Here is a 16,743-nt window from a genome sequence, read left to right on the forward strand (position 1 = left end):
GACCTCTTTTCTCTCCTCCCTGACTCACCACCCCCTCCTCATTGCTATTGATCAGCACATGTGTTCAACAAAGTAGAGAGCAGGCAGTGGTTAATGTAGACCTGGACTAAAGAAACCCTGCACATGATTCCTGTATCACCTCTCACTTCTAATGGGTCCAATCAGGCTATAATAGACCCCGGCTTAGAGCATCAAAGCCCGCCACTCTCTGACCAGTCTCACCTTTCACCGCTATTCCTTTCAACAAATATCCGCACTGTATAACATGTCTGCCAAGTTACATTTTTTTGCTGATAACTGTTGGTCTAACTAACTAATAAGATGCTATATACATACATATATATATATATATATATATATACATATCCACCCAGAATGAATTTGCTTCTGCTGAGTTTGCAGTGTGCAGTATGCACGGACTGCTTCCAAAGTGTCCTGCTTTGCATTTTTCATAGTGATGCCCATTCATTCATGGGAGAACCACACTTTGCTAATTTTGGCCGCTGGGAACTGCCCAGTATCCAAAGCGCAAGTCTTTTATTATCTTCCGACTTCTTGCATCCACTGGACACACAGACTCTAACTGGGTTAAGCTCCTTGCTTCAAGGCAGCACAGCTGTAAGTAGTTGTTGACCCAGGGGAAAGTGCTTCTCAAATTCCTGCTTACCTTCTAGAAATTTAAATAGCTCTAAGGGTGAGTGAAAAGAACAATAAAGTAATAAAACTTACTTTTTCTGAACTCAGAAAGATTTTTAATATGGTTAAAATACAAAACTCGCATTACCATGAAAGCAGTTTCACACCAAGCTAATCTGCTTTAGCTTCTATGCTAGTAATTCCAATGTTAATATACAGATTTAGCCTCTGGAGACTTGTAAGGTTCTTCCCAAAAGATCAGACCTGCACAGAGAAAGAAGACTTGCACTTTCCCTCCTACTGAGAAAGTGGGAGGGAAAGTGCAAGAGCACTACTGGACAATTAGCCCCCCAAGCAGCATAGTAGGTGGCCCCCCCTAAGGCAGAGTGCACTGGTAATATCTCAGGGACTGCCGGCCAGCAAAAAAAAAAAAAAAAAGCAAAGCGAGAGGGAGATGATGTGTGTGGGGGACATGTGTGCTGCGCTTGTAGTGTTTTGCATTCACACACCCAGCGGTTGTTGTTCCGAAATGAGACAGTATGTCTGCTGCCCGCGGGCGTCAGTACGACTATTTCTATTATTCAGAGCTGATTACAGCGCTAAATCGTACAGCAGTGAATACTTTTTAATGAGCTTCAAACTAAAGAAGGGAAAGTTTTCTAGCTATTTGTTTGTCTTAGTCTGGCTGGCAGGGAAAAACAGCATATTTGCAGGAGTGATTTGATTAGTGCGCCGGTGTGTGAGGAGCAGGTTGCAACATATGCGAGTGGTGAAAATGAAAATGTGAGTTTTTGTGAGATAAACCACCGGTGTGCATATAACACGTGATAAAACATCCCTTTTGTGTTTTTTTTTTTTTTTCTTCTTCTTGTTTTGTGTACATGCATGTGGTGTTTCCACATGAATTATAGATAAATGTGTGTTTATTTGTGTGTAGCAGAGTTTATGTTCATGTATAAAAGTTACACAATATAATATATGTACATACATGCAAAAAATAGAATTTATCTGAGTGGAATTTTGTGTGTTTGTGTATGTGTGTGTAGGCCTTCTGCTTATAAATCAGTCTACTGCCTTGAGCAAGGATGATCGACTTGTCATCATGGACCGGCGCACACACACACACACACACACACATGCATGCATATTCATTGATGACAGGTCACAAAGCTATCCCAGCATCCCTCAGGACTCCACACAGAACAGGCCGGTCGAGGCAGGGCAGAGTGCACGTGGGCTTTATGATTTTTCACCACAGTCATGTGGTTGTCAGAAACAACAGTGCTGACAACACAAGGTCGCCCAGAGGGGAAAAAAAGCCAGATATAAAGACTAAGAGATGAAAATACAGACATTGTGTGTCTTAAAATGCACATGTTCAGCAAACAATAGCATCCAATCATTTAATCCAAACTCCTAGGAATGAGAAAAAGTACAAAATCATTGTATAATTAAGATGTGATTAACTCTAAAGTCAGATTAAATTAAGGCTTCAGCATTCATGTTTTGTGGATATTTTTTTAACTTATTTTACTTAATTTTCTTTTTTCTTTTTTTGCCTTTATGTCTCATTTTCGCCTGCTGTCATACTTCCCCCATCACAGTACATCAGTTGTTTGTTTTTATTATTGCTTTTCCCAGGTTTTTCTTTAAAATAATGTTTAGGAAAAAAATCCTTATTGCAGAGTTTTTAATCTAATATTCTGACTAGATCCACTAATTTCTTTCATTATGGATTTTACCAGAGAGGCTGATGCACTGATGAGATTCTCTGCTCGAATGATTGGCTGGAATTAAAGCTGTAGACCTCTGGGGCATAGACCTGACAACCATTGTGATTAAAATCATCTATGTACAGTGAACACTCTGCTATAACTCAGTTTTCGGGGTATGGGTGGGTTGTCATCTCTTCAAGGCAGATAAGGATGGCAGCAGAGGGATTTCATAGATTCGGCCAGGCATCTCTCATATATTGTTGGTACAGAGATTATGTTAGCATGCACTTCCTGAAGACATGCACAAACATTAGCATTCGTTTGGGGGTGTATTCGTCTTTCTATCACTCTCCTTTGAGCTCTAAATTTTTGCATTCCAGAGGGGAAAATCAGACTTTTCAGGCAGTAAAGACTTCGCTGTGTTCTGATGTTTGGGCAGCTGGTGTGTAGTGAGTTTACACGATTTTTTTTTTGTCTTTTTTAAAATTGAAAACAGCTTCCTGCAGTGGATGGCAGCAATAAAGGGTGAGTCAGAACTAAAACATTATGGTTAAATATTTTTCCATTTTACTCTTGGATCTGATTTCAAGCTTAACAGCTTGCTGAAATTCTTGTGTTCATTTTATCCTTGAAATTCTTGTAAAAAACCATTTCAGAGAAAGGAAAGCTTTTTTCTGATACATGTAAATATACAACAAATGCATGAGTCAACGCAGGTTTTGTTGAGGCGTTCTACTGAGTTTACGCCTGGTCTCCCAAATGTTTTGTGTACAATCTGCTTCCATCACATGTGCGTCTGTCACCACGGTCCAAAAGCACAGATGGTCCTGCTGTCCGATAAGCCGGACGTCACTGTCCAGTTTGATTGCGCCCTCACCTCCTCCTCTATCACTTCCTCAGGTCTGAGCAGGTGTTTGGCCCGCAGTCAGGGCCCAAATCAGATCCATTTCATCTGTAATCAGCTGGAGCCCGTGGCACTGATGGAAGAGATCAGAGCGCCGATCAAAGAATTATAAGCTGGCCACGCCTGACCAGCCGACCATAACAACAAGAACAAGTGGGGTCGGGGGTGGGGAGAGTGGGCAAGCGAGCAAGAGCTGCAGTGCTGAGGGGATGAAAGGAGAGAAGATGGAGATTTTGAAGGCTTGCAGAGTCTCTCAAGGGGGAGACATGAAAGAAGAAGGGTTCTGGGGGAGGTAGTGGTTAGGGAGGCTAAGATGTTTTTATGGCTTTGTGCTTTTTTGACATTTCCATCAAATGTTTAAAGTCAAGTAAAACGCTCAGTTTTATTCAAATTGAGGTAATTAAGATGCAAATTTCCATTACCATGAGAAAGGAAAGTCGATAACACTAACTTGATGCATTTGAAAACTGATGTGTGGTGCACATATTGTTGATAGATGCTTTAAGAGGGATTTTTAGAAAACACTGGCAAAGGAGTGGATGTACCAGAGCAACACTGTTATGATCACACCCTTTTGTTTTCATGTTCTGCAGTCATACACTGTGTGCAGCTGATCAAATCCCTCTTTGATTATCAGTCTTTCATCTGTGCCAGCTCAACACAAACACACCACAAAAATCTGCCAACACACACACAGACACAAGGCCACACACCCACAGCCTTTTATTTACACCTGTATTCGCAGATAGGCTTGTTAATGCTATCACTTAGTTGCAGAAACACTGAGGCTGGATTTTGCTTTAATCACTATGTGTGTTTGTCCCATACAAACACACTATGTGGTTTAAGTGTCCACCTGTGTCTTTTTGCCAAGACTCAAAGGATGGGGTGCATGGTGTCGGATGTGTGCTTGTTTCACTGTCAGTGGAGCGCCCATGCTTCATTAACTCCACACTAAATGCAAGAAGCACCAAGAAGGCTCTGTTGACTTCATCTGTTTTGTAAGTGTATAAAAAAAGCTTATTGTTTTCCTGTTGTAGCTGAGCATAAGCGAAAGAAATAACTGGAAGGAAATAGCAAGAAAATGCTGAAGTCCATCTTGACTTCCTTTCACTTTATGTCCTGCTGGTCATCAATTTTGCAGGAAGAGCTGCAACACAATATCTTCCAGTCAAGTATCAGAGCCATTTTGCTCTGGACTTGAACCCACAACCTTGAAATCTCTTGACTAAGAAATGACCATTTGTTTTTGTTATTTTTTAGAGAGGGGGTGGGGTCATTTGCAGAGCAGGCATTAAGCTAAATGAGACTTTCCTACAGCATGTGAGCTCTGATTCAAGTCTTCAGAACTAATTGTGATGGACCTCAGTGTTTTTAAGAGTTGATCTCAGAACAAAACCTCTCTGCTGTAGAATTCAGTGGAAGTGTGGATACATGCTATGAAGCATTTTTCTCCAAGGGCTTCTGGTGCGTTCACAGACTCCAGGTTAACATCTTGAACCCTTCAGAATACATTTGAATCACAAAAAATGAAACAGGGTGAACTCAGGTCACAAATTATCATGTTGCAGTAAATCGTTTTGTGAGGAAAAATAAAAAGTTTTAGGCAATTTGTAACCGCGCAGCCAAAGCAAAGTTCAGAAAGCTCAACTTTGCCACAAATTATGCTGCTTTTCTTTTGTTACTCCTTTTTTATTTCAGTAACATCTACCACCTGTTGTATGGAGATTATATCACAGGTAGAAAATACCACAACATCAAATAAGCCTTTCAGCATTATTTGAATAATATTGTATTTATTATTTACAAAAACAGATTTTTTCAAGTATTTTCTGTCATTTTGGCTTATTTTTCTGCCTCTTCTAATTCACTTATCTTATTTCAGTGCTGGTACTTATTTCCATATATATTTCTTGTATGGTGCTTTCCCAGTCAGCTTGTACTGTACACTGCATGTCACATTCACCCATCGGGAGGCAATGCAGGGTTCAGTGTCTCTTCCAAGGACATTTATGCACGCAGTCAGGGAAAGCCTGGAATTGATCCACCAGCCTTCTGGTTGGGAGATGACTGCTCTTACTCGTATGATAAATTTTACTATGATGAAGTACACATTTTACATAAAGTTGTGGTTTTACTATTTTTTACTTCTGCTTTTTTTAAACTAGAACCTGATTAGAAAAAATGACCTAGCATGCTTAAAAATGAAATGTCATTAAGCTTGCCTGCGTACCACCTGGTATATGTAGTTTCATGTTGTTGGGAGTTTTGAAAACATACCCGTTAGGGATTGCTAACATACCGTTAGCACTAAAGCTAACATCCAGTGTTTAGCAGGTGAGACCTCATTAACATTCTAGTTTGGCAAGTTAGCATGCTAACATTACTACCTAGCAATAAGCCAAACTAGAAGCTGGTATTAATTTTGTTAGTTTTGCAGGTACTATTTTTAAGCTTTGTCCTCTATAGACTTTGTGAAAAACCTGGATACAAATGTTCCTAGAAAACTGCAAAAGTTTATGACAATTTTTACTTCAACTTGATGTTGGCTAGATGAAGGTTTTAGAATGACTTAAGTCACAGAGTTCATCCTCTGGGGACCATGAATATCTCTAAAAACATTTCATAGCAATCCTTTAAATATAATTATATATATATATATATATATATATATATATATATATATATATATGTTTAGGGCGGTATTAAAAAAGATGCTGATTTTGTTAAAATGTGCCACTGTTTATTGTCACTGTCACTCTAATACTACAACCTGCCAAAACTACCAGTAAATACTTTCCTGTTTCTGACAAGAATGCTGAAAATCACCATTTCTAAGATTAATGCAGCAGCTCCAGCTTCCCACAGTGATGATTTCAAAGTGCGGAGAACACAGCATAAAAGTCCTTCAGCCGCTCTGAACTCCCTTTGTCCGCAAGGTGTGAAATCGTTTGATCCAGCTTGTTCCATTAAGCTGAAACAGGCTCTTTGTGTTAAAGAGTTTTCATTTGTGTTTGTTTTGAAATGTTGCCGCTCCAATAAAAGGACAAGGAAGACGAGAGGGTAAAATGGTTGCAGGAAGGAAGGAAGAAAGGAAGAGAGCTGATGGTAGCCTCAGTGTTTGTTTTGCATGCAGGCAAGGTGAAGGGTGGGGGCTGTCCAAATCCATCCTGTCAGTATGTGTTTGAGTGTGTGAGGAGTGGTGGGCAGTTACGGGTTAATGGACATTAAGTCTGTCCAAGTGTGATAGCCAAAGTGGGAGATGATGAATGATACACCCAGGTCCTCTGCTGCCCACAAAAAAAAGGTCAGAGGTTCAGGTTAAAAGTCAAACAACGCTTGGAAGGAGTAACAAATCACTTGGGAGTCCACCAGAGGTCAGTGCGTGTGTGTTTGTATGTGTGTGGTTTACAGGAAGGTAGAGCAGATGAAAAAGAAAGACAAGGAGAGAGCAACAGAAACCAGAAAGAGATTGTAGAAATGAAAAGGCGACAGACAGATTGGGGTTGAAAATATTCCTCTCATCCTTCTTTTCCTCCCTGACATCCGCTCACTTATGAAACAACCCAGTGTTGCTTCTCCCTACAGGGACTCCTCTCACCTCCAAATACACTCTGGCATGAAACGAATACCAAACACACACACACGTACTCAATGACATAAATTGACAGACGCGTGCAGGATCTCGGCAACCTAATCAGAGCATGTGGCCTATTTCTCAGTATGTTTTAATGAGCCCTTCATGGTGTAGTGCTGAATGAGATTATTAGGTTGTTGTGTCTCAGCTCATTAGCTAAACCAGGCGCACCAACAACACCAGCAGCTAAAGGACTTGATGCCGCCTGTAGAGTTATGTGACACCGCAGGACCTTAAAGATACTACGATGACAGACGGAGCAGCAGACTTAATTTGGTCATCAGGGGAAAGACTGAATCTCACTTCTTTCAACACAGCAAGGAATCAGAAGAGTCGGTTTGATGGCAAGAAATGGAAAAATTCATCATAAGCCGTCTGCAGCCTTCTCCCCAGTCGCTCGTAAAGTTCCCTGCAGAGGTGCCTTGAAGATTCAGAGAAAGAGTTTAGCTTCAGAGTGGTGTCAAATGAAGAGAAGTAGTCAACAGTGCAGAATGCTACAGCAAGTAGCTCATTTGCTTTTACTTCGAGTGAATGGCTCAACTTCTCTCAGCACAAATCACTGAAAATAAACTGAAGTGCAGAATCTTACATTCCTCTAACTGAACAAGCTACTAGTCTCTTTCATTGCAAAGAAAGAGGATACTTTCATGTGTAACTGCTAACAAACAAACTGAGAGAAGAAGCTGCTTTAAAGAAGACTTTGTTGTTAACATTTGTAGTATGTCCCTGAGAAACTTTAGAACAACTTTAATGTTCAAATCGAGGATTTTAAGTGTGTGTTTGTGAGTGTTTTTCATTACTTCACCTCTGCTAATAGGAGAATTTTTCAATTTAGCTGTATTTTTACAAAAAAGCAAACCCAACCTTGTTATTCTATGTTAACGAGCGTGTGCATAAAAACCTGCCCAACCCGAATTAAGAGTTGGAACACAGGAAAAGGAAGAACCATTGTGTTCTGGGATCATGTTCATGCACTCTCAGAGTTCTCTTGTCGACAGCGGTTGCAAAAGTATGCTAATTTTTTCACTGATTTAAAAAAATATAATCTTATTGACCGAAAACATAATAAAAAAACACAGACAGAACATATTCATTAGATGTTGTTCTTATATTTCCATGTGGCGGTCTGATATCAGCCTGTCGTAGCCCCTTGTCCTATACATTTCTTCACGGGAAACCACTAAAAACATATTCCTTGTTGCGTGCCTTCTTGCCTTAACGCTTTAAACAGTCAATCACACAATATCTGTCCGGAATTGCTCTAATTTCTTCGGTAAAGATAGACACACTGTACCACCCATTTCAATTAACAGCTTAGCTTTCTGACCGGAGGCAGTTATGAGCATGCACAAGTGACTTGTGCATAAATTACAAAAAGGGTCTATTATCAAGGTAGACGTTATTGCTCAAACTTATGGCTGGATGTCGATAAAGACTGAACCAGAGGTGGACCAAGATCCAGCTTAGAAGGAATTAACCTCTGATATCAACCAAACTAAGCTTCAGCAGCTCTTGATTTATTTGTACTACATCATTCTTTCTGTGATACTTCAAGATCAAAGATATTATAAGTCTCATTTTTATTAACAGAAAAGTCTTTAGTCATTGTTAGTTAATGCCATATATTTTTTTTTCTCTAAAACTGGAAAGATCAGTCAGGAGAGAAATAAATTAGATAAAATTTCTAATCTCTGAAATGGCAACCTTTAAGTCTCTAAAGGTCTTACTTTTAATTGCTCCCATTACTAAATGTTATATTTGAATATTTAGGAGAATGCAGTCAAATGTTAAACTGAGATTAAACTATTTGCTTGTGATAAACATGCACATGAATTTCTGCGTATGAGAAGACAAACATCAGGACTTTCTGTTTACCCAACAAGTTTCTATTTTTAAATCCAGACTTCAAGTCATAATTTTGTGTCATTTAGCATCATGTCCTGACTACTTCTTACCTGCATCTTCTTCATCTCCTCTGGGGTGTTTACATGCTGCCTCTTCAGTTCATTCAGCCTTCAGTGTGTCTGATAGTCTTCCTCATATCTCAGCACAAAGACGAAACAACGGATGCTGAGGGAAAGATTTTTTTTCTCTTCAGCCCCATCTTTCTTCCTCAATCTTTTCCCCACTCACTCAAGCGTTGACTAGGCAAGGCTATCCTCATCGATCCAATAAAGCTGGTAGCCGGCATTGCGAGGCTCGGAGAGCTTTCATCCAAACCCAGCGTTTAGGCACGCTCATTCAACAGCGCATCGCTATGATCTGATATGGAGTTGGAGGAAGATTAGGAGAGTGGGTTGGTTGTTTTTGTTATTTATTTATTTTTTTCTCCAGCCTGTTCTTATTTTCCACTCAAAAATAAAATCAATAACAGTCACACAGGCTGGATGTGGACACACAAACACGCACAACACACACACACACGTCTTTGAATCTGAATTACCTCCCCTGCCAGCCCACTGAATGGACTAAATATTTGTTTGCCTGCCCTACAATTTGTATTCACATGTGGGAATAGGTGAAGGAAAGGGGAAATTGTACTAAATCTACATAGTGAGGTAGTTCTTATTTTGTGCTGGGTTAAAGGTTGACATTTTGTGCCTGCTTAAAACTTAATGGGTTCCCTTCTCCAGTGAGCACACACCATCAAAGGCACCATTTCACTCACTGATGCAAAGCAGCAGGCACAAAGGATGCAAGCCCACAGATGGTGTGTGTGTCTATGTGTGTATTTACTGTATGTTTCACTTCTTATGGGAATATCTTTCCATTGTAATACTTAGAGCAGCGGTCTCCAGCTCTACTGTCCTGCATGTTTTAGATGTCTCCTACTACAACACACCTCTGCACAAGCCTGTTAATGACCCAGTGATTTGAGTCAGGTGTGTTGCATCAGGGTAGAATCTAAAACCTGCCGGAGTTGGCGATCCCTGATTTAGAGCTATCACTACTTGCTTGTATAAGTTCAGTAGCTTTTTTAAATGAGTATAAGTGGTCCAACAACATTGTTTTCAAAGTGTATTACCCCAAATTCAGCCTTGGTTCTTAATTTCAGCCATTCCAAATGTGGCTCTAGTGAGAGCTACTGAGAACGGGATGTTTCTGTGTTTGAACCTTTAAATGTTCATGAGTGGTGCCTGTCCACGCCCATCTCTGGGAGAGGATCTGGCTTTTGCTGGTGCCTGCTTGGTGATTTTAGAGGTCTGGCTCGGCCAGCCGGGAGGGCAGGTCAATGACAGTATCCACTACTGGGGTCAGTGGTTATTTCCCCGTTTGAGGACACATTCACTAAAGAGTGGAGCAAGCAAGTGAGAGAGGTGACAGAATTTTCTCATTTTTGGGCCACATACACAAGCTATGAGGACACATATGACTGTTAGAACACCTGTAGAAATTTTGCATAATGTGGGAATTTAATGGGTTATTTGACTTGGTTTAAATTTATGTCATTAAAAGAAATTAAAGTTAAGGGAAAGGTTCACCTCATTCAAGTACAAAAAAAGCACTTACTCTTAGTGATATGTATCAGAAAGTTGGCTGTGGATTAGAAAGTTTTTGAGATTTCTGGTGCAGTTTAAATGGAGGAAAAATGGTTTTTGGCCCTAAGACCCTTAGAAAAATCTTTTAAAACTAGAATGCCAGATAATCATAGGCCATGCTGCAAACAGTTTTCTACTTTATTCTTGGGAAAGCATTTGGATGGCTACTGTATACTTTGCACTTTAAAAATAGTCCCATCAGGCTTTCATGTCTGTTTCCAGAGGTGCACCCATCCTTTCATCCATTTTCTAGACTTACTTAATCCAATTCAGTTGCAGGTGCAGCCTATCCCAGCTGCTATTAGGGAAGAGGCTAGGAAGACCCTGGCTAGGTTACCAGTCCATCACAGGCTCGCCACAGAGACAAATAAGCCAAACAACCACTCACACTCACTCCTAGGCTGGTTTAGAATCATGCACGTTTTTGGAGGAAGCCGGTTAACTCATGCAAGTATGGGGAAAACATGCAAAGTACACAGAAAGAACCCCAGCTGAGGTCTAAACCTTCTTCCTGTGTGGCAGTAATGTTAACCACCACATCTTTCTTGCAAAAAAGAAAAGCAAACATCCTCTTCTAATTGACACCCACTTTTAAAAATCAATACGAACATTTAAAACTTAATTAAAGCATTTGCATTACTAGATATTAGGGTAGTTAAGAAAGACATGTTTAGTCAGTTGAATTAATTAATCCTTTAACCAATAAATAACCCAATATTTCATTAAACCTCTGATTTGTGGTGGTACAAGAGGAGAGTGTGATTTCTTTTCTTGTTTTGTTGATTATTAAGACTTTAACCAGTTCATATTGTGCACCAAATTCACTAATGCCTGCAGGTCAATATTAATCAAAGAGTTAATTTACTTTGAGGAGATCAATGTTGATGTAGAGACTAATAATCAAAAAGAAATGTCACTATTTAAAGCTGATTATGGTTGACACTACCTCGGCTATTTTTTAAGCACTCTGACTTTCTTGTACCCACCACACACCATGAAGAAAAGGTTTCAGGGCTGGCAGGTCCTCAAAGGCACACAAAGTTTGTAGAGTGTCACTTTGTTGCTAAATTTCTTCTATTACTCTGTGCAACCATCTCACATGTTGCACAGTAACAAGTCGATCATCCTGCTCTGTTATAGGGCTGTAATGCTGTGTGTTAGCCACACACTTGACATGTTCATTAGGTATAAACCAATTCATTTACAACACAGTGCTACTGGATTGTCCTTGCCTCAGCATTCATTTCCCAACATGCTGGTGTTTGATGTGATGCCAGTGCCAATTAAGTTTGATAACTCAGCACCAGCTTAATATACTGCTGCTGAATTGGCTTGACAAGACTGTGGCGATAAGCTATTGCTGAGCTTTCTGAGTGGTGATGGCAGGATTATCTCTTAAAGTGAGGGAGTGGCAAGGAAAGCTTTTCTGGACGAGCTCCTGGGCCAAAAGTTGGTAAAATGTTTGGTTTGTTTTTGTTGGCTGAAGTGTACACACACTCACATCCACACACATAGAGGCACATACTCAGATTACAACTGTCCATGACGGCTTTGACAATTTGCATAACTCACTGCTGTTTTACATTATTGTGAATGTTGATGGCCATGTTCCGTTTCATATGACATGTTTATTTGTCTTTGCAGCTTGAAAGTCTGGCTCGTTTTTTGTGTGTCTTTTTGAAAATTGTGCACGTTGTAAAAACAGCTCTGACAAAATTGTTTCAGATATACAACTGAGCCAATAAAGGAACAGAATTGCTGCTTCCAGCTGATGTGTTGTTTTCTCTCTCTCTCTCTCTCTCTCTCTTTCTCTCTGTCTCTCTATCGGCAGGCTGCCAGGAACTGGGCTGCTTTCTCAAGTTTCTCAGATCAACTGATTGGTCACTCAATCTCTGCGGCAGATTCGACTAACGACACTAACATGGGAGCCACGAGTGGGATGAAGATCTTGCTCCTGGTGTTTTTGGTCGGATGGGAGAAGTCGCAGGGTCTCAACTGGAACCCAGTACCACGCAAGACTGTTAGATTCCCATGTAAGTTAGTTAGAGCTAATAATTATGTTTTTTTGTTTGTTTGTTTGTTTTTTTAAGCAGTCGCCCCTTGCTGGTTATTGCATATAATGCACATTTAAAGCACCTCCACACAATCTGTGTTCAAGGCTAATGGGAGCATGTTTAAATTCCTACTACATCTACTATGTTGGCTGTTTGATTTTCATAAATAAGCTTTAACAGCAATGAATTCAGGTGGTCACTTAAAAAATATATATTTTATTTTGTTGTTGTTTTTTTGCCATTTTTTACCTAAGGCATTGCCATATTTTCTCAGCTCTGAATTTCCTCAAAGGTCAGCACAATCAATACAGGCATCAAATGGTCAATGTGGAGAATTTGTGAGGCAAAGGTTACCAGAGATGAACCTCAACAGGAAAAAATCTGTGTGGCTTTAGTCAGTGATGCTATCAAATCCCTGCTAGCCACAGTTTAGTTGGAAAGAAGTGAAGCTTAAAAGGAACGCTGGTTTTAAGGATTTTTCTGAGTAGAATCAGGAAAGTTTATTAGAGTTCTCCAACTATTCACTGGCATGATAAATCTGGTCTGGTATCCAATTCAAAACCAGTAATCGCAAAACTGTATCCCATTACAACAATCAGAGAGAATTTTTTTCATTTTATCAAAGGTGGATGTTTTCAGGCCTTTGTCAGAAAGACCCGCTTCAACTCAATAAAACAATAATCAGTCTAATCCCAGCACTCAACTGTATTCACACTCTTTATCTCGGCCTTCCTCAGCAGCCAGACCCAGCTTTCTTTGTTGAACAATGCCAATTGTTGCAAGCTGAGTAAAAATCTTTTTTTTAATCCTTTGACTGGGAAGTGCTGCATTCTCCCTCTTGAGGATTAGGGTATGAGGAGAGTGAAAAAATATGGGGCAAAAGGTATATTTTTCTCACCTCTCTGTAGCACCTATCTCACCTTTCATCCTGCATCTTTCCCGTCTTTTCAATCTCCTCCAGCTGTTTCTTTATACCATTTATCCTTCCCCTCCTTTACTTTGTATGCAACTCAATGCATGAACCTGAAATGCTCTCATGGTGTTTTCACAAAGGGCTCCGATTTCAGCCACTCTCAAAGAGAGCGGCGCTTGGTGGTGGCAGCAGCGGTGGTTTCAGAGGGGTGTGGGTCTGTTTCAAAAGCTTTCTCATGCTGCTATCACCCACTTCCCATCCCTCATTGCTTTTTTTTTCTCTTCACAACCCTTCTCTTTCTTCTCATTGATCCATGCTACACTTCTCAGAGTGGGATGCGGTGGTACGTGAGGAGGGAATAGGAGGGGAAAAAACAATCAACAGGGTGTTGATAGTTTGTGGTGAAGTGCTCCACTATGACAATGCGAAGACTGAGTTGGCACAGATCATGGCTGCATTTTGGCCAGCACACACACTTGTGGTAAAGATACACCAGATAAGGAAAAATGGGACACACATGGTGTCATAGATGGAGGGAATACAGCGAAAGAAGTTTGTTGTTATGTAAATAAAAAGGAAAAGAAAGAAAAGAAAACATGGTGAACAAAGACAGCATAACCTCTGGCTGCTGGTGCAGCTTTGCTTGTTAAAGAACTAAAAGTCCTATCATTATACTTCTATCATGCTTGATTGGAGTGTTGCACTTGAGCTCAGAAGGATTCTTAACACAGGCTGATCTGCATTAGAAACAAGAGGGATTATCCTATCTGCTGGCAGATTCCTCCAGTGGGTTAAAAAAGAGAGATTTTCAGACTGAACACTGGGTTAACTGACTTATATGGATGGGTTCTGACTACTGAGGAGATATGACTGATGCAAAATTGAAGGGGGGGGGGGGGGGGGGGGGGCTGGGGTGTGTGTGATGGGAGGGTCTTCAAAAAAAGGAAAAGATGAAGAAATGCAATGAAAAGGAAGAGAAGATATATAATGGAAAGAAAGCTAAAAGCAAAGATTAGTAGAGAGACACAGACAGAGACTGGAGGAGAAGTGCTGGCAGCTACATGCCTTAAAAGGACAGAAAGTAGCTTTGGACAATGGACGGAGAAGGGAACACACACACACACACACACACACATGCACTGCGGGCCGTTCACCCTGTGTTTCACTCTGCACTGAAGCATCACTGCTTAGCCTCCATATTAACGTGCATGTGTGTGTGTTTTGGTAGTGTGCATGCAGTAAAACAGACAGTAGAAGACAGGCAATGAAAAACAAGAGAGAGAGAGTATGGGGCCACAGAGGGCGTGTGTGTTTATACCTATCTGTGTAGAATAGGAGAGAGAGAGAGAGAGAGAGGGTGTGTATGTGCGTCTAGCTGTGAATCTGCCTATCTAATCCCCTTTTGTTTATATATGTGTGAGCGTGTGTGTACTGCTTAGGTTGGCAGTCTGAGGGATTTGGAGCTCTAGGCAGTATAGGTGGTGTGTGTTTGTGTGTGTGAGTGAACTGGGTGGGTTATAATGGGGCAGAGATGGTTGAAAAGATAATATTTACCCCCACCCACTACTTCCCCTACCCCTACCCCCACCCTGCAATTACACGAGGCTTACATGGGGCTGCAGAAGAAGAAACACAAACATCCTCTGTTCTCTGTCTCGCTTTTCTTCGCTATCTGTCCACCTCCTCTTTGGCTTCTTGGTTTTTTTTGTTTGTTTTGTTTTTCTTTGCTTTGTAAAAGTCATGTGTTGCCATTTTAAATGTTAGGCTGTTGTTATTCTTAATCACATTTGTCAAGGGAAAACAAATCACTGTTGGCCTCTAATGAGACATTTTATATACACATATTATATATGGCCCTCGTAGAGCCACTAATGAGCACTGTAAATTCACATACTTTTCATGTTTCTCTATTTTCCTCACTCTAATCATTGACAAAGAGCATGTATCTTGATTTCTTTCCACTTTTATGATAATAATATTTCATCTTTATGTTTGTTTTATGGGTTTGAAGCTTTATTGTCCTTTTTTGTAGGGTTTTTTTTGTCCTTAAATAGTGATATTATCATTTTTCTTCCCCTCCAAATGACCTGAATTAGCTGTCATCTGTAGCAAAGACCAGATGCTCCTGGGTGACCTAAATCTTTAACAGCAAATCATGACTGCATGATTTCCAGAGTTTCCTAAATAAGCTTTACACAGTAGCTTTTAGCAAATGTTTCTAAAATAGGGTTAATAGTTCATTTCCTCAGGACTATTTCAAACTGTGGATTAACTCGCATTTAAAGTGTTTGCAGAGGCAGCACTGTGTATGTGGGATCAAGATCTGCAGTGCACCAAGTCAACCACATCATGCATAGATATGGTGTGGCCTTGGCAACACAGGGAAAGACAAGCCATCAGTGACTCTCAAATTTGAAAACTCACATCTAAAATACCAACACATACTCAGGTTTGACATCAGAAGACAGCATTTAGGCCTTGCAATAGCAGACAAATGATTCCATGAGTTTCTTGTTAATGCAATATGTGTCATGCTAATTTATGTATTAATTTCTTCTATGATTTGTAGCTTACATTAGCTATTCAAGTTTAGAATCCTATCAGTTGGGCTTGAATGCTACCCATTAAACTGACAAAAACAGCTTATTATGTTACATATCCTCCAATGTTTGACATTAAAAGACAGCATTTGAGCTTCTCAACAGCAGACAAACAATTGCACAAAGCCTATGTTTTATTTATACTTCTACTATTGATCACTTACATCCATAGAGCTTCAAAGCTGGATTTGAAATCTCATAAATCTCGTGTCTAAAAGAACAAAAAGTATTCATTCAAGTTCTTGAATTGGGTCAGGTTGACTGCTAAATGGTAAATGTTCTGTATTTATATAAGCCTTTTCTGTACATGGAATGATACCCAAAGCACTTTGCATTATACATTACACTCACACACACATTCACACACTGGTGGCGGAAGCTGCCTTGCAAGGCACTAACCCAGACCCATCAGGAGCAATTTGGGGTTTGGTGTCTCAGGCTCAGGCTACAAGATGACCACTCTACCCACTGAGCTACTCTGCCCCACTGTTAGCCATCCACCTAAAACAATGGCAAATTATGTTACACAAACTCCAAGGTTTGCCATCAGAACACAACATTTAGGTTTTCAGTGGCAGATAAATGATTGCATAAGTTGCTTCTTAAGATAATATGTGCCAAGCTAAGGATTGTTTTAATTAACTCTATGATTCGTAGCTTGTGTTGGCAATTCAAGCATTGAATCCCAACAGTTGCATAGCTTGACTGCTAGCTAGCCAACTGAGAAAATAGCTAATTAGGTTAC

At 40.2% G+C, this 16,743-nt stretch overlaps 1 protein-coding gene across 2 annotated transcripts in view; it reads left to right on the forward strand.

The window, feature by feature from the left end:
- Window positions 1-16,743, forward strand: part of sema4c (sema domain, immunoglobulin domain (Ig), transmembrane domain (TM) and short cytoplasmic domain, (semaphorin) 4C) — a 93,909-nt gene that overhangs the window by 35,153 nt on the left and 42,013 nt on the right. For both annotated transcript variants that reach the window (XM_041999615.1, XM_041999614.1), the window contains exon 3: window positions 12,263-12,464. In XM_041999615.1, coding sequence (XP_041855549.1) covers window positions 12,353-12,464 — 112 coding nt within the window. In that variant the 5' untranslated portion in view covers window positions 12,263-12,352. The remainder of the gene's footprint in view (window positions 1-12,262; window positions 12,465-16,743) is intronic.

The sequence above is a fragment of the Melanotaenia boesemani genome, chromosome 11 (assembly GCF_017639745.1).
Source record: "Melanotaenia boesemani isolate fMelBoe1 chromosome 11, fMelBoe1.pri, whole genome shotgun sequence".
In the NCBI taxonomy this organism is placed as follows: Eukaryota; Metazoa; Chordata; class Actinopteri; order Atheriniformes; family Melanotaeniidae; genus Melanotaenia; species Melanotaenia boesemani.